Below are 24,125 nucleotides of genomic sequence, written 5' to 3' on the forward strand. Positions count from 1 at the left end.
TTCCATTGAGAACCATGGTTCAAGACAGGCAGAGTACAGGGCTACAATAATGACCAAAGGATCCAACATTAAATCTGTGTAACTTTATTGCTGAGGTCATTCAGCTGTGTCACTATTTAATGAGATTTCATGGCTGATCTGATGTTCAGCATCAGTTCCATTTTCCTGACTGAACCCTGCAGTGCTGGAATCCCCACATTGAATTTACTCTTGAATATACAGTACTCAGGGAGCTGACTTTCACCCTGTGCTCTGTGTGAAATCCAGCAACGTGGAAGGGTGATGAAAGGCATCCTCAGATATCGGGCTGTCCCATGTCGGTGGTTCCTGGGATCAGGTGTCCATGCGAGCAGGAGGCACGGGGAGGCATGAGGGCTGGTGAGCCAGTATACCTGGATTTTGAGCACGGAATTTCGGCTAGTTCCGGGGTTGATACTGAAGATCAAAGCCTGATGCAAAGGTCAATCAGAAATCAGTACATCGAAGCCTGGAGACACAGAATGAAGGCCTGTCCTGGAGTTGGAGGACGATCCATGCATTTGGGTGTGTGGGAAGGAGGGGATGAGGGGGGAACGGGGCTTGTTTTGTTGTTATTTTGTTGCCTGTTGTGTTTTGTTTTGTTATGTTGTCTGATGTTCTACCCAGCACTGTGGACATGCTACGCTGGGTCTGGAAAGAGTGATATCACTTATGGGATGCCCCAGTACATCTTTAGGTGTGTTGGTTGATAATGCAAACTATACATTTCACTGCATGTTAACATGTACTGTACATGTGATGAATAAGTCTGAATCTGAATCAAATATCCTTAGCCATTTTTAAAAATTGATAAAATTGACAACACCCTGAGGGAAGAAGTTCTTCTATGTCAGTCTCAGATAGTCTCTGAATGTGAACAAAACAAAAGAGATGGTTGTTGACTTCAGGACAGCATGGAGGGACCACTCTCCGCTGAACATTGATGGCTCCTCCATTGAAATCATTAAGAGCACCAAATTTCTTGGTGTTCACCTGGAAGAGAATCTTACCTGGTCCCTCAACACCAACTCCATAGCCAAGAAAGCCCAGCAGCGTCTCTACTTTCCTCGAAGGCTGAGAAAAGTCCATCTCCCACCCTCCATCCTCACCATATTCTACAGAGGATGTATTGAGAGCATCCTGAGCAGCTGCATCACTGCCTGGTTCGGGAGTTGCACTGTCTCAGATCGCAAGACTCTGCAGTGGATAGTGAGGTCAGCTGAGGAGATCATCGGGGTCTCTCTTCCTGCCATTACAGACATTTACACCACATGCTACACCTGCAAAGCTAACAGTATTATGAAGGACCCCATGCACCCCCCCCCCCCCACACACAGACTCTTCTCCCTCCTGCCATCTGACAAAAGGTACCGAAGCATTCAGGCTCTCACGACCAGACTGTGCAACAGTTTCTTCCCCCAAGCTATCAGACTCCTTAATACTCAGAGTCTAGACTGACATCTACAACATTTATTATTATATTGAAATTTGTCCTCTACTGTGACTGTTGTCTTGTTTATTAATTATCAATAAATAAATAAATTAATTAATTAATTTACTGCTCTGTACTGTTCTGTGCGCTTTATGAAGTCCTGTGTAGGTCTGTAGTCTAGTGTAGTTTTTGTGTTGTTTTACATAGTCTAGTGTAGTTTTGTGTTTCATGTAGCACCAGGGTCCTGGAGGAATGTTGTTTCATTTTTACTGCGTACTATACCAGCAGTTTATGGTTGAAATGACAATAAAAAGCAAGTTTCCTTGATTTGACTTGACAATGCCCATAGCTCCCATCTTCCAGTTCCGAATGGTAGCCTCTACCACGTCAGGCTCTAGATCAGACATCTTTCAATGATATCAACTCTTAACCACTTAAATTTCAGACAGGATTTCACCAAAATTATGTCAAACTCCAGTACAAACACAACAATGTGAGCACTCCTCACTGGTTCAGCTTTTTAAAAAATTCAAAAAAAAAACGCAAAACCTGCTTAGTACTATGAAATATTTACACCAACTTGCAATATATCACGACTTTGGTCTCCTACCCTCTGACATTTTGCCAAGAAGGTTTAAATATTTTTTTCAACCATGAAAATCCACTTCAGGTAGAGAATACTATGATGAATTAGGCTGGCATGTTCACTCAGTTTCAACACTTGGCCTGCCACCTTTGAACTACTTGGCTCCAGATAGATACACACCTTTTTGAATACTACTTCACCAAATCACTTTCTGATCATTCCAATTGCATAAAACTATTCACTTAAACAAAACAATAGCTAAGGCAATCATTAAGTGCTCCCCATTATTTAAGTCTTCAGTATTCATCTACATGAAATCTGCTAGCAGTCTGAAATTTTGTTGTTTCATAATCTAATCATATGATGTGGTTTGAATGTTTTTGTTTCATGAAGTATATTGTCTTTTTTTACTCTCAGACTAAAGTGAGCATTGATTGGCTTTTGTGCATTGTGGTAGAAAAATGATTAATTTTGTTTGCAGTGTAGTGAACTGCTGATCCAAGTATGACACGTGCTGGCTGACTAGTTAAATGCTTATCAGGTTTAAGGAGAACTGCTCACACAAATCCAATCTGTGAATGTTATCTAAGCTCTTGAAGATCCAAATTGAATTGCATGTGCTTCTTTTTAACTGGATGAAAACAGTTTCCGTCATTTGTTAAAATAAAGGCTCTTTTTGGGGTTCTTCCGCAAAAACTGAAGAGTGGCACAGCTCTTAGAGCTAATGCCTCATGGCTCCATTTATCTAGGTCCAGTTTTGATCTCTGCAGATGTCCGTATACACACTTACCCTGTGACTGCGTAGGGGTCATCCAGATGCTCTGGCTTCCTCCCACATTCCTAGAACATGGGGGCTAGTTGGGTTAATTAACCACTGTAGATTGCCACTAGTGGGGAGGGGGAGGGAATTGATGGGAATAGGAGGATTAGTAGTATTAGTATAAATATGTGTGGTAAACTATGTATACCTGCCTGGACACACCCCTCTGCTGACTGCTCCTGTGGCTCCTACCACAGACCCCGGTATAAAGGCGATTGGGGCACTGCTCCTCCCTCAGTCTTCGACACGGTCGTGCTCCCTTTTCACTGTTAATAGAAGCCTATCGTTCACTTCCAGTCTCCTAGAGTTATTATTGATGGTGCATCAATATGTGAGCTTGATGTTCAGAACAAGCGCAGTAGGCCATGTTTCTCTGCTGTGCCTCCCCATGACAGTGTGGATGGAAAAGAGTTAGGAAGTGTTACAGGTTAGGTTTAAAGTAAGTGACCATTGAATGATATGTTAAAAAATGATTTCAAGGAAATAGTCTTAGAAAAAATTAACACCTTTGCTTTTGAATCAGAAAGTTGAATCAAACTAGGGTCTCATTTTTCACTTGGTTTAGAAGATTGATACTCCAGCAAAGCAACAAGGGCATGCTGAACCATCTGGGATAGAAATTCTCTGACATAATGAGGTGTTTTGGTGTGTAATATGAATGAGTTTCATCTAAAATCCAATCAGGTATTTTGCCTGTGCAATGAGCACATCCATACAGTGGGCATGGGTCCTCTAAACCAACTACTCACTTGTGTAAGGAGGTTTCCGCATCAAACAACATGCAACTTATATTTTGACACCTTTTGTTGAAAGTGCCTGTGTATACATAAGGCTCACGAATAACATAGCCTATAATTCAGGTGTGGCAGTGAGCTTACCTGAAGAATAGCCCAGAGGTCTGGACTAACAATTCAGAGATCTGGGTTCAAATCCCACCAAGACAGCTGCAGAATTTGACTTCAGTTAATTATCTGAAATCCCTGATGAAGAATGCAAAAATTGTAAAACCTTTCCATTTCCTTGATGCCCTCCAGTGGAGGAAACCTGTCATCCTGATCTAGTTTGGCCCATATGAAGTTGCACACCTATCCCATCGCCTAACAGTTGTAGGTGGCTCACCATCACTGTCTCAAAGAGGAAATAGTAATAGGTGTTGTTAAGGTTTTCCAGTGGTGCCAGGTTCTGAGAGTCAAATAACAAACACTGAACCAAACCCTAATCTCTGGGTGTTACTTAATGGGATGTGTCCTTAACTGGTTTATTAATATGGAAGTTGAGATATCTTCATTACCTTCCTACTCTCACCTCCCCCTATTCTCCATGTTTACAGGGGTCCATATCCTGTGTCTGACTGATTCCTTTGCCTTCCTGAACACCAGTCCAATATCCTACCCGCCGACCGGCCAACACTTAATCCCGTATCCAATCCCACCAGAACTCGGTTGCTGCCTCATCTGATCATCTCCCCACTTTTGACCCTGGAATTGGATATTTATAGTCACTTGTGCCAAGATACTGTGAAAACCTTGTGCTGCCTACTGATCATACAGACTAGATATTTACAAAGTATGTTGAGGTAGGACAAGATTAAACCATAACAATGCAGAATAAAGTGGAACAGCCATAGAGATGGTGCAGTGCAGACTAACAAAAAGGTGCAAGATCATAATGAGGCAGGTTGTGAAGTTAAGAGTTCAACTTATCATACTAGGGAACTCTTTAATAGTCCCATATCAGTGGTGTAGAAACCTGGTGGAACATGTTTTCAGGCTTTTGTACCTTCTACCCGATGGGAGAGGGGAGAAGAGAGAACATCCAGAGTGGATGGGGTGTTTGCTTATTCTGGCTGCTTTACTGAGGTAACGAGAAGTGCAGACAGAATTCACAGAGGGGAGGCTGGTTTTCCCACACCCACTTTTGCCTGTCCACCTGATCTGATTTCCACTGTTATCTCTGCCTTCTTCAAACAAGTGGAGATAAGACTTTTGTTTGCACTGTGAGTGCAAAGTCTGTTTTTTGAGAAGAGAGGTGTTGGGCTCAGGTCTGACAGAATTGCAACAGCATGGTAGTGTATCAATTAGTGTAATGCAATTACAGCACCAGAGACCTGGGTTCAATTCTGCTGTCGCCTGTAGGGTGTTTGTACATTCTCCCCATGACTGTATAGGCTTCCTTCATGTGCTCCCCTTTTCTTCCATATTCAAAAGACATTAAGATTAGCAGATTAATTGGTCACATGGGTGTCATTGGGTGGTGTAGGCTCATGAGGATGGAAGGGGTTGTTACCAAGGTGTATCTCTAAATAAGATATATAAAATAAACTCACTGCCGGGAAACTCAGTCCAAGCTGCAGTCTCCTTCAGTGCCATGCCACTCTGAGGCAACATGAGAGGTGCTTCAGGATCTCTAGTTTATTGTCTAATGAATGAGAAATCTGCCTTTCCAGGTGGAATGAATGATGCTTGCCCAACTTCAGACAAAGGAGAATGAACTTCGGGTAACCTGACCAACAATTGTTCTTCAGTAACATCACTAACAAACATCAGCACATCATGAAGTACAGCTGTATTTCTCCTTACAGAGAGAAAAAATAACACTTGGCATACTGCAGAAAAGTTTTAATTGACCATGAACTGGCTTTAGGTTATATTCAGGATGTGTAAGATATATATTTAAACTTAAGTTTATCTTTAAATGAATCTGTTTTTGATTGAGAAAAATTGTTTTTTCAAAATAGCGCCATGGCTCTTTTGTATTGAATTGGATCATAAGCACAGGAAGACAATGATAGGTAAGGATGATTTCCAAGGATATTGGGCAGTTAACTTGGTTTGATGTATTTTCAATCTCAAAGAGACAAAGATTCAAAGAATCAAAGTACATTTAATGTCCAAGTCTGCATGTAGTATACAACACTGAGATTCGGCATCCCGCAGATAGCTATGAAACAAATAAAACACCATGGAACCCGTTCAAAGAAAACATCAAACACGCAATATGCAAAAAAAAGGGCAAATCGCACAAATGGCAAAAAACGAGTGAAAAACACAGAATATAAAACATCAAACCAGACAGTTGTTGAACAGTCTCAGATTGCCCAGTTCAGTTCAGTTCAACTTAGCACTGTGTCGTCTGTTGACTGCAGGCCACAAAGCAGAGAATAACAACTGAAAAAACTGAACTCATGAATAGTTAATGAGCCATAACCAAATTTTACATTAGCAGCAATTTCTATACTTCTAAGTTTGATTTAAATTTGACAAACTAAAACAAAAAAAACACAGTGACAATGGAAATCATCTTGATCTGCAGGTTCCTCCACACAATACAATTAATAATGATGGAACATATGGACTCAAACATGTGTTTTTGACTAGGTTTTAGATTCAGTTGACTTTCTACCTTCTTTGAGATGGTTGTAGACAATGTCTGCTACTTTGGAAACTGTTCTACAGTTTTTGGAAAATTTTCCACAACAAGATATTGAATAACATTCCCATTGGGAACATCTTGACATTTGTTCTTAAGTATGAAATAAGACTGACATTGAATCATCATCTGTAACTATTTAGGCTGTGTGTTTCTAATAAAGCACTAATTTGATTTAAGTGGGAAATTTACCAGAATTTACATTTTTATGCTTGAAACCAGCTTTATATTTTGAACAAGGCTCATTAAGTTACAGCCCCCAGGGATGAGCATGAAGATAAGCATGAATCCATTTTGTGTTGCTTGATCACGGCCTCTCTTCTTGTCTGTGACTGTTTAACTACTGAGTTTTAGCTTTACTGAATTACTGAGTTATTAACTTTACTTCTTGGTGCTTTTTTACTATTTGGACATAATGCCAGGTCTATGAATGCTCCTAGTCTTTGTCAGCTTCAGAAAATGTTATGCCAATAGATACAAAGAGATTACGCAGATACTGGAATCCAGAGTAACACACACAAAATGATGGATGAATTCATTAGGTTAAACAGCATCTATGATGAGGAATAAAGAGCCGACATGTCAAACCGAGATCCTTCATCAACATTCCTCACCATAGATTCTGCCTGACCTGGCAAGTACCTCCAGCATTTTCTGTATGTTATTCTGCCTTGAGACAACCATTTCCAGATTAATTTTAAGCTTTTTTTAAACACAGTTTGCATTTTAGTACATATTATCCATTAAAGTAATTGTTAAGTTCAATAAAATGAATTTATTGTTCAATAAATGAATGTGATAACTTGTATTATGAGTGAATATATTTGTATTTTTATTGACAGGAAATGTTGAAAACATGTCAAAATCATTTACAAATTAACAGGTCAAAAATAAAAACAAATCAAAATGTATATGACCTAGAAATATGAAAAGTAATGCCATATTTAATCAGCAGAATGGCTGGGGGAACCAAGTACCTAATCAAGCAAGCTATTGGTTGCTGTCTTCACAAAGTACAAACATTTGTAGAAAAGGATATGTTATGTACCATTAACCATACTTTCAACACCTCCTGGCCAATAGCTACTTGCTCAGCCATGTAGACACAATGCAGCTCACTGAAGATACATTCTGCATCAAAGCTTCCCGTTAAATATTCCCCATGCTTAACAAGCTGTGTCTTTCTACTAACTGTAATTTCTCTAGATTTAGAAACATAGAAAACCTACAGCACAATACAGGCCCTTAGGCCCACAATGCTGGGCCGAACGTGTGCTTACTTTAGGGATTACCTAGGGTTATCCATAGCTCTCTATTTCTCTGAGCTTCCTATATCCATCCAGTAGTCTCTTAAAAGACCCTGTCGTTTCTGCCTCTACCACCGCTGCTGGCAGCCCATTCCACACACTCACCACTCTCTGTGTAAAAAACTTACCCTTGACATCTCCTCTGTACCTATTTCTTTTTTCAATATTTTTATTAGTTTCTACATAGAAGAATACAGAGTACAAGGAAGTGTATATAAATGGTCAAAAAAGATTTTTATAAAACTACCATTTACATCATACCTGTTCATAATAATCTCATTACCCTGTATTCATGTAAATTAATCAATAGTTATATTGAACTATACTAATTTATTACAAAAAAAAAGAATCTAACCCCTATCAAGACTGAAGTTGTTCATTAAGGAAAAAAGATGGTAAAATACCTTCTCATATAATAAAAATTAAAAATAGCCAACATCTGAGTTTAAACAACGAATTGAAGGTTTTGAAAATAATTCAGAAAAGGTCCCCACAATGTTTGAAAGTCTTGACGAGATTCTGAAATTGAACAACAAATCTTCTCTAAATCTAAACATGACATAACGTCGCATAACCATTGAGCATGAATAGAAGGAAAAACATCCTTCCATTTAAACAAAACCGCCCTCCTAGAGAGCTAAAGGCCAAAATATGCAAATCAGATTCCTTCAGCTTAATATCTTGTCCTGCAACAATACCGAATAGGGTCGACAGAGGGTTAGGCTTAAACTTGACTTTAAAAGGTAAGGAAATATTTTTCAAGATTCGGACAAGTCCAAAACATATGAATTAATGAAGCTTCTCCATTATTACATCTGTCACAGTAGGGAGATATATCCGAATAAAAATGAGAAACCTTTTTACATTTGAGCAATTATCAGCTAAATATATCTTACCCAAAACTCACCTTTTTAGATGTTTACAAATCAGAGACTTTTTAAGATCTCAATTATGCCCATTTTCTATAAGCTCAGATAAGAACTTACTAGATGTAATTTTTAGTTTGACACCTTTTCATAATGGTTGTATTACTAATATTTATGGTATGTTACTGGAGATGAGGAATATTCCTTAGACAAAATTAAGAATCTCTGGGAACAAGATTTATAGACATCAATATCAGAGGAAACTTGGAATGAAATTTTTAAACTTCATCGCTATGTGCTTGTCATTCCCTCATACAATTTAAGGTGCTGAATATGACCTGTCTACAACCATTCTTTATCTTTTGTGAGCAAGCCAATTCTGGATCCACAAAGCAAGGTCCCCTAGGATCCCATGCCTCCTTACTTTCTCCATAAGCCTCGCATGGGGTACCTTATCAAATGCCTTGCTGAAATCTATATACACTACATCTACGGTTCTACTTTCATCGATGTATTTAGTCACATCCTCAAAAAATTCAATCAGGCTCTTAAGGCATGGCCTGCCTTTGACAAAGCCATGCTGACTATTACTAATCTTAGTATGCCTCTCCAAATGATCCTGCCTCTCAGGATCTTTTCCATCAAGTTACCAACCACTGAACTAAGAACATTTCCATGTTGATTTTTAGTCTTAATGTTTTTTGGAGCTAATTAAGGTATGTAATTGGATTTCAGTTGAAAAAAAATCTTGATTATGAGAAATACATGATCTACATTTAGTATGTATGGTATAAGTTGACTCTCACGTCAAATAATCATTCAAATAATTGGCTTCTCAATTAGTTTATATTTCCAGTTCTGGAAAGCTGCCACAACCCATTAAAAAGGCACAAATGGCCATAAGACTTGACATTAATTATATCCACTCAACAAAGCTAACAGTATGAACTTAATTACCTCAAACACTAACATATAAGTTGTGGAAGCTATGATTAAACACTACAGTGCTCAGTTCAGTCCCATGTGTGATTATGAACAGAAACATCTCTTGACTATATAATCTGGTTTATCATTTACCTTATATAATACCTACATAGGTACCATAGATTGGAAAATACTGCAACAAAAGATGTCTATTTGATACATTACATCCATGCAGGCTGAAAAGAATGTTTGAAATTTTTCCACTTCTCAGCTTATGGAAATTTATCATGTTTCTCAGTCATTTTTCTGCAAAGTGTATCTTGTAAAACCGCTGCTGGTATTAGATATGTACTTAATACAACAATAAAAATGAGTGGAACTGGATCAGAAAATGGAAGCAACAATACATACAAACTGCTGGAAGAACTCAGCAGGTCAGGCAGCATCTATGGAAATAAATAAACAGTTGATGTTTCAGGCTGGGAATCTTTGTCAGGACTGGAAAGGAGGGAGGAAGATGCCAGAATAAAAAAGATGGGGGAGGGGGGAGGGAGAGGAAGGAGGATAGCTAGAAAGTGATTGGTTGTCGCCAGGTGGGTGGTACATGTATAGGGTTTCAGATGAAGAAATCTTGATTGGAGAGATAGTGGACAATAGGAGAAAGGGAAGGAAGAGGGACACAGGGTGAGGTGAGTGGCCGGTGAAAAGAGGTAAGGAAGGTCCAGAGTTGGGAATAGAATAAGAGGGGAGGGGGATGGAATTTTTTTTACCGGAAGAAGAAATCAATATTCGTGCCATCAGGTTGGAGGCTGCTTCGATGGATCTTAGTGTTGATCCTTCACCCGGAAGGACCTCATCATCAAGAGGGGGCCATGTTGGAATGGGAATAGGGAAATTAAACTCTTTGGCCACTGGGATGTTCCAGTTTTGGCAGATGGAGTGGAGATGCTCGACAAAGTAGTCTCCCAATTGGGTCCCCCCCAAAAGAAACAAAATGTTACTGTCAGAAAATAAGTGAGATATGAACAAGGAAGATGTGCATGTGTAAAAATATGAAGGATAATGTGATTATCTGAATTGTTAAAGTCATTAATGGGAAACAATTAATAGTATAGATCTCAGCTACATGCATTTGTCTAATGTGCTGCTCCAGTGAAGATGCTATATTTCAGATGAGGTATTAAATTGAAACACTCTCAACCATCAACACACACAAAATGCTGGTGGAACACAGCAGGCCAGGCAGCATCTATAGGGAGAAGCGCTGTCGACGTTTCGGGCCGAGACTAGTCCTGACGAAGGGTCTTGGCCCAAAACGTCGACAGTGCTTCTCCCTATAGATGCTGCCTGGCCTGCTGTGTTCCACCAGCATTTTGTGTGTGTTGTTGTTTGAATTTCCAGCATCTGCAGATTTCCTCGTGTTTACTCTCAACCATCACAAGCCATGCTAAAGCAGGAAATATACCCAGGATCCTGCCCAATATCAATCTCTCATTTGACAGGAAGCAATATGTATCAGGTTATCATTTCATTCTTGACTTTTATTTGGAACCATGTAAATTCACTGCTAAACATGAAGACATTTAATATATTTGCTTAAAGTGAAAGCAATCAAGGGTGACACTTCAAACCTCAAATGTCCCGCAAACAGTGGGCAAAGCTCCTTGTTTGGCAATTACTGGGAAACAGCTTTTCCCATTTGAGAAATAAAAATTTGGCCAGAATTTATGAACGAAAGAATAATGGAGGGAAGGGTTAGATGTTAGATTGATCTTGGAGCAGGTGATTAAGTCAGCACAACATCATGGGCCAAAGGGCCTGCACTGAACTATGTTACAATTTGCTGGAACATGTGCACATATCTACATTGGACGTTAGTCGTTACTCTCCTGAGTAACATAAACTGTGGGATTATGATGTGTCAAGAAAGGCTGTCTTCATCATGGCTTTGTCGATGTCATTCCAACGATTAATTCCTCATGGGTGCAGTGAAGAAGTACAAATTTGCAGCATTCCCTCATTGCTTATGCCCAGAAGTCAGCTCATTGAACCTGTGTTCCTTTAGACATGGTGCAGTAATGGTGATCTGATTCTTTTCAATAGAGAGGAATAGCTTTATGTAACAAAGGCCATTATTAAGACAAATATATTCCTTTAAATTAGTTAAGCTTACCTAAAGCTTTAAAAATATTTGATAGAGCTCTGATAAGCTTTAATTTCATTTTTTGAGTAATTTTAATACCATAATTTTATTTCTTTGAGTTTTAATGGTTTTAATTGAATATTTTTCAGTGTTTCCTTATCTGAGCCATTCAGAAATATTCAGACCAGTTTGCAGGTTTTGTAGTCAGCTAAGCCTAAAGAGATGGTTCTCAAATTTCTTCACAGAGTAATGCATACAAAATGTTGGAGGAACTCAGCGGGTCATATAGTATCTATGGAGAGGAATAAGCAATGCTTTGGGCCGAGACCCTTCCTCAGGACTGATGGTAGTCCAGTTTTTGTTCTGTTCTGGGATATAGGAATCATTGGTAAGACCAGCATTAATTTCCAACCCCAAACAGGAATGATAAGCTAAACCAAAAAAAAACAGTAAATATCGAAAATAGTCAGCAGATTGGGCTGTGGGAAGATAAATAACTAAGGTTTCAGGTCATTGACCCTTAATCAGCTGTCTTCTTGAAACATTGCTGCCCTTGTGATGTTGAACATGTAGTAAAACCGAATGGCTTTTACTTCTAAGCCTGGACAACTTCTCACTGCAGTAGCTATGAAGTATTGCTGAAGCCTGTTGAGCCAAAGCCTGACCACTCTAACACCGGCCCACATTTAGATACTAGCTATTTGACAAATATTGGGGAATATAGACTTTAGTATGGGGAAGGTCCTAGTGCTATTCAGATGAACTCTTCTGATGTTGAAAGTTTGCTGTCTGTATTGTAACTGTGACTTTTCCCTCTTAGAGACCATTCCGACAGATGTCAGTACCATCAATGTGTTGATGGACCATGGCGTTACAGCCCTATGCTCAATCTGTGGTGATCGTGCAACGGGAAAACACTACGGTGCCGCCAGTTGTGACGGATGCAAAGGTTTCTTCAGGAGAAGTGTTCGGAAAAATCATGTCTATTCATGCAGGTAGGCCTCATGTTGAGCTCTGAACAACTACAGGCATGTCTGAAAGCAACAATCCCTTATCTTTACCGTAAAACCAAAAAACATAGGAGCAGAATTTGGCCATTCGGGCCATTGAGTCTGCTCCACCATTCGATCATGGCTAATTTATTTTCCCACTCAACTACATTCTCCTACCTCCTTCCCCTTACTAATCAAGAACATATCAATTTTGTATTAAATATATCCAATGAGTTAGCCTTTGCAGCTGTCTGTGGCAATGAATTCTACGGATTTACCACACTCTGGCTAAAAAAATTCCTTCTCATCTCTGTTCTGAAGCGGTGTCCTTCTATTCTGAGGCTTTGCCCTATGGTCTGAGGCTGTCCCACTTTTGGAAACATCCTTTCCATATCCACTTTTTTTTCCCTCTTGCCACAGAAGCTGATTGACCTGCTGAGTATTCCCAGCATTTACATTTATTTCAGATTTCCAGCAGCTGCACTTTATTTTTCTGATTTTCAGTTACTCTGTTATTTTGAATTATACATTTTAATCCCTTGATGTTTTTTTTCCTGTTCTTTGAGTTGGATTACTTGTAAGTGGGGTGTGGGTTGGATAGGGATGGAATCCTGATACAGGGCTGGAAGATGTAGTATCTACAGTTATTTAAAACCAAAATCATAGAAAATGTCATGTAGAAGTTGACCAAACTGCAAAGCCTTTTTTAATTGGATATAGTTTTGTTTTGTAATTTCTGTGGCTTGATAAGTCACTGGGTAATGATCAGATATCTAAGATGTAAAAAAAAGGATCTAGTGCTTTCCAGCTTATGTGATGAATAAACTCTTCTTGGGTTTCCAGCTGGGTACAAGTATCGATGAAGGTGGCAGAGTTTGTCATTGAAAAGTCAATTAAAATCGAAACCTGAACGTGGCTGGAAACACGAGAGGAATTTTTTTTTCAAATCTGACATATATTTCCTCTCCTTGGCCCAGTGAGATTTCAGCCAGTGGATTATTGAATTGAATTGAATTAATTTTATTTCTTACATCCTTCACATACATGAGGAGTAAAAAATCTTTACATTACATCTCCACCTAAATGTGCAATGTGCAATAAATAGAACAGTCAATGTAACATAGAGTACACTCAAATCAGTGTGAGTTCATCAGTCTGATGGTCTGGTGGAAGATGTACATTAGTTCTACTGTTAATCAGTTATCTCAGTTCAAACTATTCACAAGTCAAACTCAGCACAATCAAGTCAAACTGGTCACTCTGGTTCAGCTCCTCACCAGGCCTTTCTATGCCAGGAAACTGGCAGCACACAGTTCATATTAATACAGTGTTGACTTGGTTCTTCTTTCTCAAGGATCTGCCTTCTGTTAGTTTCCTATCACAGGAGTGGGCATTACATATGGTGAACCACATCACCCATCAACCAGACAAGAAAATTCCCTAAATTCTAACCTTGTTTACTTCTTAACATGCAGTTTTTATACAATAGGGCCTAACTGTATTAAAATAGTTTCATAATCTGCACATATGATAATAAAATAGTTGTGATTCAGACGGATGAAGTCACCATTGCTGGAGTTATCAGTTAGAGGCGCCACAATAAAGTCATCAGTCTTGTTTGTTCCTGTACAGCAGTGGATTCAGGTTATAAAATAATAAATGTGTTTGATAATATTTGACAATTATCCTTTCAACATAAAAAAGCTTATTTGTGTAATGCATGGATCTATTTTTTTTAGATCAATGACTCCCCTTAGCAATATGTATAGACTGATAACTTACCTATGCACATTGATCGGTTCTCTATGCACGCGTATTGTTTTCTCTATCTCTCTCTCTCTCCCTCCCTCTCCCTCTCTCACTGCAATGTGAAAACACCAGAGAATACCATCTCCCGTGTGTGTGCTTTTATTTTAATTGATATGTAGTTGCACAGACGCAACAAACTGGAGACGAGTACGAACCTGAATGTCAACAAATATCACCAATGGCACCAACAGTCAGAGGATAACAGAGGGGAAGGGAGAGAGACAGCAAGAAGAAAGAGTTAATCAGTATGGAGAAGGCCATTGCAGGTGTGAATAAAGAGATGTGTAACAGTGCGCAGTTAGCAAAGTTAAAGTGAAAATAACACGACGATATCCTTACTCGAGAACGTTGATGAATTTGATAGTACTAATAATGGCTGGGAATAATATATCAAGAGGGTTGAATTGTGTTGTAACACGAACAACGTGGATGAGGAAAAGTAAGTATCCACACTTCTTATCTTAATGGGTGCTAAAACATACAGGCTCTTACACAACTTAATAACTCCTGGAAAGTCAGCAAGCAAGATGTTCAACAAAATTGTTACCATTTTACAAAATTTTTTAAGCCTTAAACCACTGGCAATAGCTGAGTGATTTAGATTTAATTAAACGAAGCAGTCAAAGGATGAAAGTATTTCTGAATACCTTGCAGAACTGTGTAAACTTTCCCAATACTGTGACTTCAGAGATGGACATTGATGCATTAAGGGATAGGCTTGTATGTGGCATGCATAGTCAAAACAATCAAAAGAGGCTACTATCAGAAAGAGACCATACCTTAGAAAAGGCATTGACCTCTGTGATATCATTGGAGACAGCAGCAAAGGGTACAGCAGAACTACAGAAAAAGAGTTTAGAACATGAAATGCACAAACTCTCCCTGAATGGTACAAAAATCCAAAAATGTTATCAATGTAGCAAATCCTCCCATGATGCAAATGACTGTTGGTTCAAAAAAACAATGTTCCCGGAAAGTGTCACAGACAAGGTCACATGGAGAGTGTGCAAATCAGACAGGAAGTGCGACCAAAGAGCAAAACCTCAGAGTTTTGTTTTAAACACAAAACCAAACCAATGCATAAAGTGACTCAATGTGCAACTGAATCAGACAACACAGAGGCTGACAAAGGTGAACTGTCATGCCTGCAACTGTATAGTATTACTGAAGCAATCACAAAATCATATGGATCACAATAGATGTCTAGTGTAAAACTGAAAATGGAGCTAGATACAGAGTCAGCTTTGTCTATAACTGCAGAAGCTGACTACAACAGACTTGTTGCTAAGCTACCGTTAGAAAAGACATCAGTGATGCTAAAGATCTACACAGCCTACACAGACACAAAAGTGTCTCCCAAATGCAAACTGAAAGTAAATGTAATGTGCGAAGGCAAAACACAGCTGTTAGAGCTTTATGTGTTGAAAAGTGGAGGGCCAGCACTTTTTCAGATATGAATGGCTGAGAAAAATCCAACTAGACTGGCACACAATCAATGCTCTCCATGTGTCATCAACAGGCAACTACAACTCAAACGGTAGCACTAACCAGAGACTGGCACAACTGTTTGATGCTAGTGAGAAGGTGTTTGAGAAAAGTATTGGCAAACTCAAAGGCATGGAGGCCAGAACTGAACTAAATGAAGCAGCAACACAAAGATTCCATGAGGATCACCCGGTGCATTATGCATTATGTCCTAAAGTGGATGCTGAACTTCAGAGCTTGGAGACATCTGGCATTCTCTGCGAGGTTGAGCTGTGCGATTGGGCCACGTCCATTGTCCTGGTGATCAAGAAAGGGAAGTTCGGAGCTGTTCGCATATGTGGGGATTTCAAAGTGAGCATCAATCTTATGCTATGCATTATGCAGTATCCCTTGCTGTGAATAGAAGACAGGGAGAGGTTTTCAAGGATTGCCTTTTCACAAACCTGTCTGCAAATTGACATTGAGCAGTCAAGCAGGAAGTTCTTCAAGGAAGTAGCAAACAGGATGGACAAAGGAGAGGCAGTGGATGTCATTTACTTGAATCTTCAGAAGCCATTTGATAAGGTGCCACACATGAGGCTGCTTAACAGAATAAAATCCTATGGCGTTACAGGAAAGACACTGGCATGGATACAGGAATAGTTGACAGGCAGGAGGCAGTGGGTGGGAATAAAGGGGGGCTTCTCTGGTTGGCTGCCAGTGCATTTTGGTAAAAGGAACAATAGTGCAGTCTATTATCTAAATGGGGAGAAGGTTCAAATGTCAGAGGTGCAGAGGGACTTAGCAGTCCTCATGCAAGACTCCCAAAAGGTCAACTTACAGGTTGAGTCTGTGGTAAAGAAGGCAAATGCAATGTCAGCATTTATTTCAAAGGGAATGTAATATAAAAGCAATGAGATAATGCTGAGGCTTTATAAGACACTATTCAGGCTGCACATGGAGCATTGTCAACAGTTTTGGGCCTCATTTCTCAGAAAGGATATGTTTTCATTGGAGGGAGTCCAGAGGAGGTTCACGAGGATGATTCCAGGAATAAAGGAGTTAGCAAATGAGGAGCATTTGGCAGCTTTGGGCCTTTACTCACTGGAATTTAGAAGAATGTAGGTTGGGTGGGGGGGGGGGGGATCTCATTGAAACCTATCAGATGTTGAAAGGACTAGATAAGGTGGATGTGGAGAGGATATTTCCTGTGGTGGGGGTATCCAGAAGTGGAGGGCACAGCCTTAAAATTGATGGGCGACCTTTTAGAACAGAGCTAAAGAGGAATTTTTTTTAGCCACAGAGTAATGAATCTGTGGAATACTCTGCCATGGACTGCAAGTGGCCAAGTCCATGTATATATTTAAGGTGGAAGTTGATAGTTTCTTGATTGGTCAGGGTATCAAAAGATATGGTGAGGAGGCAGTTGTATGGGGTTGAGTGGGATCTGGCATCAGCCATGCTGAAATGGTGGAGCAGATTTGATGGGCTGAATGGCCTATATCTACTCCGATGTTTAATGATCTTCTGGTCCCCGTATGGTTTTGGAGCCTTTTTACAACACACTATGAAAGATGGATTTGAAAATCCAATTGCATTTACTTCAAGATTATTGACAATCACAGAACGCAACAATGCACAGATCAGCTGAGAGGCCCTTAGTCTTTTGTGGGGAATAAAGCAATTCTACCACTACCTCTACAGACAAAAGGTTATACTAGTAAGACATGATCCTCTTGTGTCCATTTTCAGTCCCAGGAAGGAAATCCCAGTGATCACTGCTATCTGTTTAGAACTTTGGGCAATTTCCTTTGAGCCTACTCTTATGACATAGAGTTCAAGGGTACAAAACAATACAGCAACATTGACAGTTTGTCATGTATTCCACTATTATTCCACTGAAGAAGAAAAGTCTTCAAACTGTGACCCAGCAGAAGTGTTCCACACTGCATTGGTAGACCAGTTACTGGTAAGAATTTCTGAAATACAAAGAGAAACAAGGAATGATCTGACATTGTCAAAGGTTTATGACATCACCATGCAAGGATGACAATCTCCTGGTAATCCTATGTTTCCAGAGTTCTCAGTGAGAAGAGATCAATTGTCCATATTTCAAAGGACCCTGATTTGTGAATCTCATGTTGTGGTTCCCTCTAAACTGCACACCAGAGTGTTAGAGGATCTGCATGAAGAACTCCTGGGTATAGTCAAGATGAAGAGTCTCACCCAGAGCTACATGTGGTGGCCAGGAATAGATTGACAGATTGAAGACATGACCAAAAGCTCTTTGGGAGGCCAAAAAGTTCCAAATGCATCCCCGCAGGCACCTTTACACCTGTGGGAGTGATTGTTGACACCTTGGCAAAGAGTGCATATTAACTTTGCTGGGCCACTCATGGACTCTGTGATTGCTGTGGATGCTCATTTGAAGTGGTTGGAGGTCACACCAGTGAAGTCAACCACCTCCAAAAAGCCTGTTTCTGCCCTAAGGACTATCTCCTCCAGAAATGGCTTACCTGAACAAATTATGAGTGACAACAGACCACAATACACCTCAGAAGAACTCAAAGTATTCATGGAAAAAAATGGCATCAAACATTTCAAGTCAGCTCTTCACCACTCTGCAAAGAACGGGTTAACTGAAAGGTTTGTCCTAACTTTCAAGAAGTCGAATAAAGCTATGGAGAAGTAGGACATTCCTCTACAGCTCAAGGTGGACAACTTCTTTTTGTGTATCAGAACTCTGTTCATGTGATGATAAATCGAACACCTGCAAAGCTGTTCACAAGCAGGAATCTGAGTTCTTGCATAGACCACCTGAAACCAGATCTCAGAGGAAAGGGCAGAATAAACAGTTCAGCCTATTTACGCGTGACTCAGCAAGGAGCTTCAAGGTTGGACAGGAAGTCCTAGCGTGTGACTTACTGAGAAGACAAGTGGACCAGCTACAGAACTGGACCACAGTGGATGTTGGAGACCAGACATGGAGATATCGTGTGGGCCAGATACTGGATGCTCAGCCCACGAACACAGCTGAACCAACTGCATCCAACAAGACCGACACATTACAGCCACCGGACTTCATCTCCCAGTGATGATTATGTCACTAACAGCAACATGACACATGCATCAGAGAAAGTCGTCTTTGTAAGATACCTTCCAAACCTGATGCCACTCCACAGGTCCAGAGGCTCTATGCTGCAAGAGACAGAGCGCCACCCAAAAGACTGAGCCTTTAGAATGGTGAAGGTAGTTCTGGACTGTTATTTGAAAGCATGTTTATTTGAATATGGTTTGTTAAAGAGAAGTTGAATGTCTTGTTACAGTTACAGTTTAATGTCACATTAATCTGAATGGTAAGGAAGTGTAATGTATGGATCTATTTCATTTAGAACAAATACTCCCCTTAGCATTACATATGAACTGATAACATACCTGTGCCATCTCCCACGTGCGTGCTTTTATTTTAATTGATATGTAGTTGCACAGACACAATAAATTGCATGGTAAAGTTGAAAGGAAGCAGCATCATTGCTCAAAAATAAAAAGGGTTGTGGCCTTGGTATAATTTATTACAGTGAAAACTCCAAGCCATAGACTGCACGTGGAACAGCAGCCTGTTTTAATCTACAAGACAATTTTCAAATCTTAATATTTAAAATGATGCTGCAACAGATAGATATTTTTGTCATTTGGACAGGGAGTCTTGAGTGAGTATGCACACCAAACATGTACAGGTTTGGAGTTCAGAAAATAGTATCTTGTAAACTATTTTGAAAATCATTTGTATTCATCAGTGTTAGAGATGTTATCTTGAAGAATAACACAAGAGACTGCAGATGCTGGAGGCTGCAACACATAATAATCTGCGTGGTCAAGCAGCAGTCTGTAGATGGAAAGAAATCATCAACTTATGGGGTCTAAACTCTGCATCAGGACTGAGGTTGGAGAAGCAAACAAAGAGGAGTGATGAGAATGATGACTGAGGTGATTGTTGGACTGAGGAAGGGTGTAAGGTGATAGTAAGATTGTGCCAGCTAAAGGGGTGGAGCAAGGCTGAGCTGGGGGGCAGAGGCAGGTGAATAAGTGACAGTAAGCTACCCACATAAAACACTGGAGGAACTCAATAGGTCAAGCAGCATCTGTGGAATTGAATAAACAGTTGATGGTTCAGGATGAGACCCTTCTTTAGGACTGGAAAGGAAGAGGGAAGATGCCAGAATAAAACATGGGAGGGGGTAAGAGCTGGAGGCAGACAGAGAGAAACAAAATGGAGATGGAGCGAAGGAGGGGAGTGTGAAGACCGGAACCAGCTGCTGGACAGAGATAAGCAAGAACAGAAAGAGCTGCTGGCAAAGGAGATGAGAATAGGAACTATTAGGGGAGAGGTACATTTTGGTTTTCCCTTCAGTTTTCTGAATTTGGGATGGCAATTAGAACTAAAAAATCTACTTCCAACCTTTTTCATTTGTGTGCATGGCCAATATCAAAAGCATAAGTATCTACTGAAAACACTATCAGCCAATGAGGCAGAAATGAATGGACCTTGTGCCCTGATTATTTGTGCAGTAGTTCAGGAAGAAAACTGTGCTTTCCGAAGAGTATTACAAAATTACAATAAGGTGAAGGTAGTTGCATACAAATTATGTGAGAATCAGTGACATAAATAAAACAACCTACAGACTTGGTTGACAGAAATTACCCAATTATCCCCACTCTACCTCAGAATAGCTTCAATATTATATGCAGTTTGCAAGAGCAATTTGGGAATGAAGCTGACAAACTTAATGCATAAATAAAAATGCACCCAAAGCAATATAATAAGACAACTAGATATGCTGATATTACATATCTATGAAAAGTTACAGCCCATAATAAAATCTAATGTGCTCTTATAAGCTGATTTATGGACTGTGGACTTTCTCAGACGTGGTTTTTATAGTCAGTTTTTATCATCTGTTTGTTTTTAATTTTGTTGTGCAAGAGGAGGGTGTTTGTGGATTGATGTGCCGTTATGTTGTTAGTTTCTTGTGCAGGGGAAAGGTTGTTTTTTGGGGTGGTTGATGTTCTTGTGGCATTTTGTGTGGGGGTTTTGGGGGTTGTGGGGGTTAATGATTGGGCTGCCATTCTTCTGTGTGTGGGGGGTGTATGGGTTTGATGCTTCTCTGAGAATGACTTCATGTTCTTTCTTTGTTTTGTGACTATCTGGAGGAGACAAATTGCAGAGTTGTGTGCTGATACATGGTTTGATAATAAATGAACCTTTAAACATTTTTTGAACCTTTGACTTCTATTAGTGAAGATAAGCGTTGCAATGCTCGCTTCATATGGATTCACGGAGATGTTCAGATAGCCTTGAACTTGATTGTAGGAACTTAATAATATTATTTTGAACATTTAATAGAATACATTTCAACACTTAATAAATGAAAACAAGTGGGGTATGTTTTTAATCTATATTCACTTTCTTAAACTGGACCTTGAACTGTGGGCAAGTGTAAAATGAATTATAGTGAATGGTTTGCTGTTTTTTGAGTTCCTTGTGTATGCTTTCATTTCCTCTGGATATTTAATAACCATTCAGTCAATTATCAGTCTAAAATATTGCTTCTAGCAATCTGACGGGTTAATCACACATTAAATGTACTAAAGCGATTAGTAGAAATGGTGACAGCTTTTATTTTACATATGCTTTTGGTGCAAAAGATTTTTAAAGTGCAATTTAAAGAAAAGGAGAAAATTTTTTCCCTGTGTTCTGATCAGAAATCATCCCTTTATCAACATTATTGTAATATGATTATCTGGCTCTGGGACTATGCCATCTTTCCATACATGATAGCAGCAAATGGATCTAATAGGCTATGAATTACTCAGCAAGCCAGGCTTGGAATCAGAATCAGGTTTATTATCACTGACGTGTGTCATGAAACTTGCTGACATAAAAAATTACTAAGCTGGAAATAAAATAAAATAGATAAAAAAATATCGTGAAAGACGAATGGTGAGTTAGAGTTCATGGACTGTTGAGGAAGCTGATGGTGGGTGGGAAGAAGCATTGGGTGTCACACTTCATGCTCCTCTACCTCTTCCTCGATAGTAGCAATAACATTAAGACATACTCTGGATGGTGAAGGTCCATAAGGATGGACACAGCCTTCTTATGTTTTTGAGGTCTTTTGAAGGTGTCCTTGATAGTGGGGAGACTTGTTCCTGTGATGGAACTGGCTGAGTCTGCAATCATCGACAGCTTTCCTCTGTGCTTTGGAGCCTCCATACCAGGCAATGATGCAGCCAATCAGAATGTCCTCCAGGGCAGATCTGTAGAAATGTGCTAGAGTCTTTGGTGACCTACCAGATCTCCACAACCCCATAATGAAGTACAGCCACGACTGTGCCTTCTTCATGAGCAGCTTGAGATGTGTCACCTCATCTGTCGGAAGAGAAGCAAAGTTAACCTTCAGATGGAAAACTCGTTCTGACAATGAGTCTTCAATCTGAAATATTAACTCTTTTCCTCTTCCTGTAGACAAGGTCTAGCTGTTCAGTACTTGCAGCATTGCCTGCTTTTATTTTCAATTTCCAGTATTTACTGTTATTTGGTTTACATTTTATAGGCTCTGTAGTACATTGAATGAAGATCTTGTATTGTGTTGGATAAATGCAAGTTTGTTTAAGATTCTTTGTTCCTAAATGAGTAAAAATCTCATCTTTTGCTATATCTGAGAAATCTGCATTGTAAACACTAATGACAAAATTTCTCCTTATAGCATTTCAGTCCAGTGGAAGCTTGACATGGGTTATGGTGGTGAGATTTATCATGAAACGATAAATAAGCAGCTACATGACTACAACATGAAAACATAATAAAGAATTAGGATAAGGCCATTCAGGAATCACTCCATTTCTTAAACAGATATAAGTTTTCATAATTACTTTAGGAGTCAGCTGATCTTCAGTATGTGATCTCACAAGTAATTACCCTATGCACACAAATGAAGGTGAATTGCTTATATGATTTCTTAAAGACAATATATGAATAGTTTGAATCTTTGGTCTCAACGATTCAGGAACAGCTTCTTCCCTTCTGTCAATTAATTTCTGAATGGTCATCAAACCCATGAACACTACCTCATGACTATTTTCCATTTCTATTTTTTGCACTACTGACTTAACTATTTAATATATATATATGTACTGTAATTCACAGTTTGTTCTCTATATTATCATGTATTTCATTGTACTGCTGCCGCTAAGTTAAGAAATTCCATACCATATGCCAGTGACATTTAATCTGATCCTGATTCTCTATTTAAATTACTCTTATAAGGCCAATTGGTAAGATGAGGTGACATTTTTAAAAACTCTGCTTTGTCTCTTGTAGAAAATAATAAAGAGCCAACAATTGAAAAGTCATTTTAGTGGACAAAGTAATCAACATTGTCTTCCCTACCTGCAGGTTTAGCAGGCAGTGTGTGGTCGACAAGGATAAAAGAAACCAGTGTAGATACTGCCGACTGAAGAAGTGCTTCAGGGCTGGGATGAGAAAGGAAGGTAAAGGACAACTTGTTGCATTCTCCAGTCACATCTGCATTTAATTGATGCTTTCTCTTTGATATATTAGCAGTGTTCATCTTGTAGCCAGACTATTACATGCAACACCACTCAGAAGTGATTAATATTATTACAGCAGACTTCCTTCCAATATTGCTTCTAGACTGGAGGGTTGTTTTATATATGTCCCATGGCATGTAAATTCCCACCTAGACCATTATTGCAAAGATTTGAATATCTCCATAAATCCTTTATTCTATCAAAACTATATTAAATTCCTATTTAGATCTTCAATTCAGACCATTATAGCTTTGTCACTCCTTCCTTTCACATGTATCTTGTCAAAAATTGAAGTTAAAATTGTTTAACACTGTCACGCTCACTGACTAACTTGCCTAGCTAAATAAATGTTGTGTTTAACAGAGTAGATAATGAATACATTCTGCACTAAGATGAATTGCCATCATGTTTCTGGGATTCACAGCGTACAGAAATAAGTAAGTGTTACAAATTCAAACCGATCTTCACCCATCATCTTTTAAAATGCCCAGATACTCCATCTGCAATGTCGCTACATTGCATTGATTTACACAGCAGTGTGGTTGCACTGGCCACAATGACTTGGTGCAGACCAACTTGCACTGGGACGAAAAAGCAAGGGTATAGGGCTAATTTAGGAAATTCTTCTTTAAAGAAAAGTCAACGTGGTTATGATGAATCAAATGACCTCCTTTTGAGTTAGAAAAGTACAACATGTCCAGATCCTATAGCCCATAGTGTTTTG

The 24,125-nt window shown here is 39.3% G+C and overlaps 1 protein-coding gene across 1 annotated transcript in view; it reads left to right on the top strand.

Annotated features, from left to right (window-relative positions):
* LOC132407212 (hepatocyte nuclear factor 4-beta-like) overlaps positions 1–24,125 on the top strand; it is a 56,136-nt gene that overhangs the window by 7,328 nt on the left and 24,683 nt on the right. Inside the window, exons 2-3 of the mRNA XM_059993493.1 lie at positions 12,346–12,520; positions 23,247–23,341. Coding sequence (XP_059849476.1) covers positions 12,346–12,520; positions 23,247–23,341 — 270 coding nt within the window. The remainder of the gene's footprint in view (positions 1–12,345; positions 12,521–23,246; positions 23,342–24,125) is intronic.

Source organism: Hypanus sabinus, chromosome 17 (genome assembly GCF_030144855.1).
Source record: "Hypanus sabinus isolate sHypSab1 chromosome 17, sHypSab1.hap1, whole genome shotgun sequence".
NCBI lineage: Eukaryota > Metazoa > Chordata > Chondrichthyes > Myliobatiformes > Dasyatidae > Hypanus > Hypanus sabinus.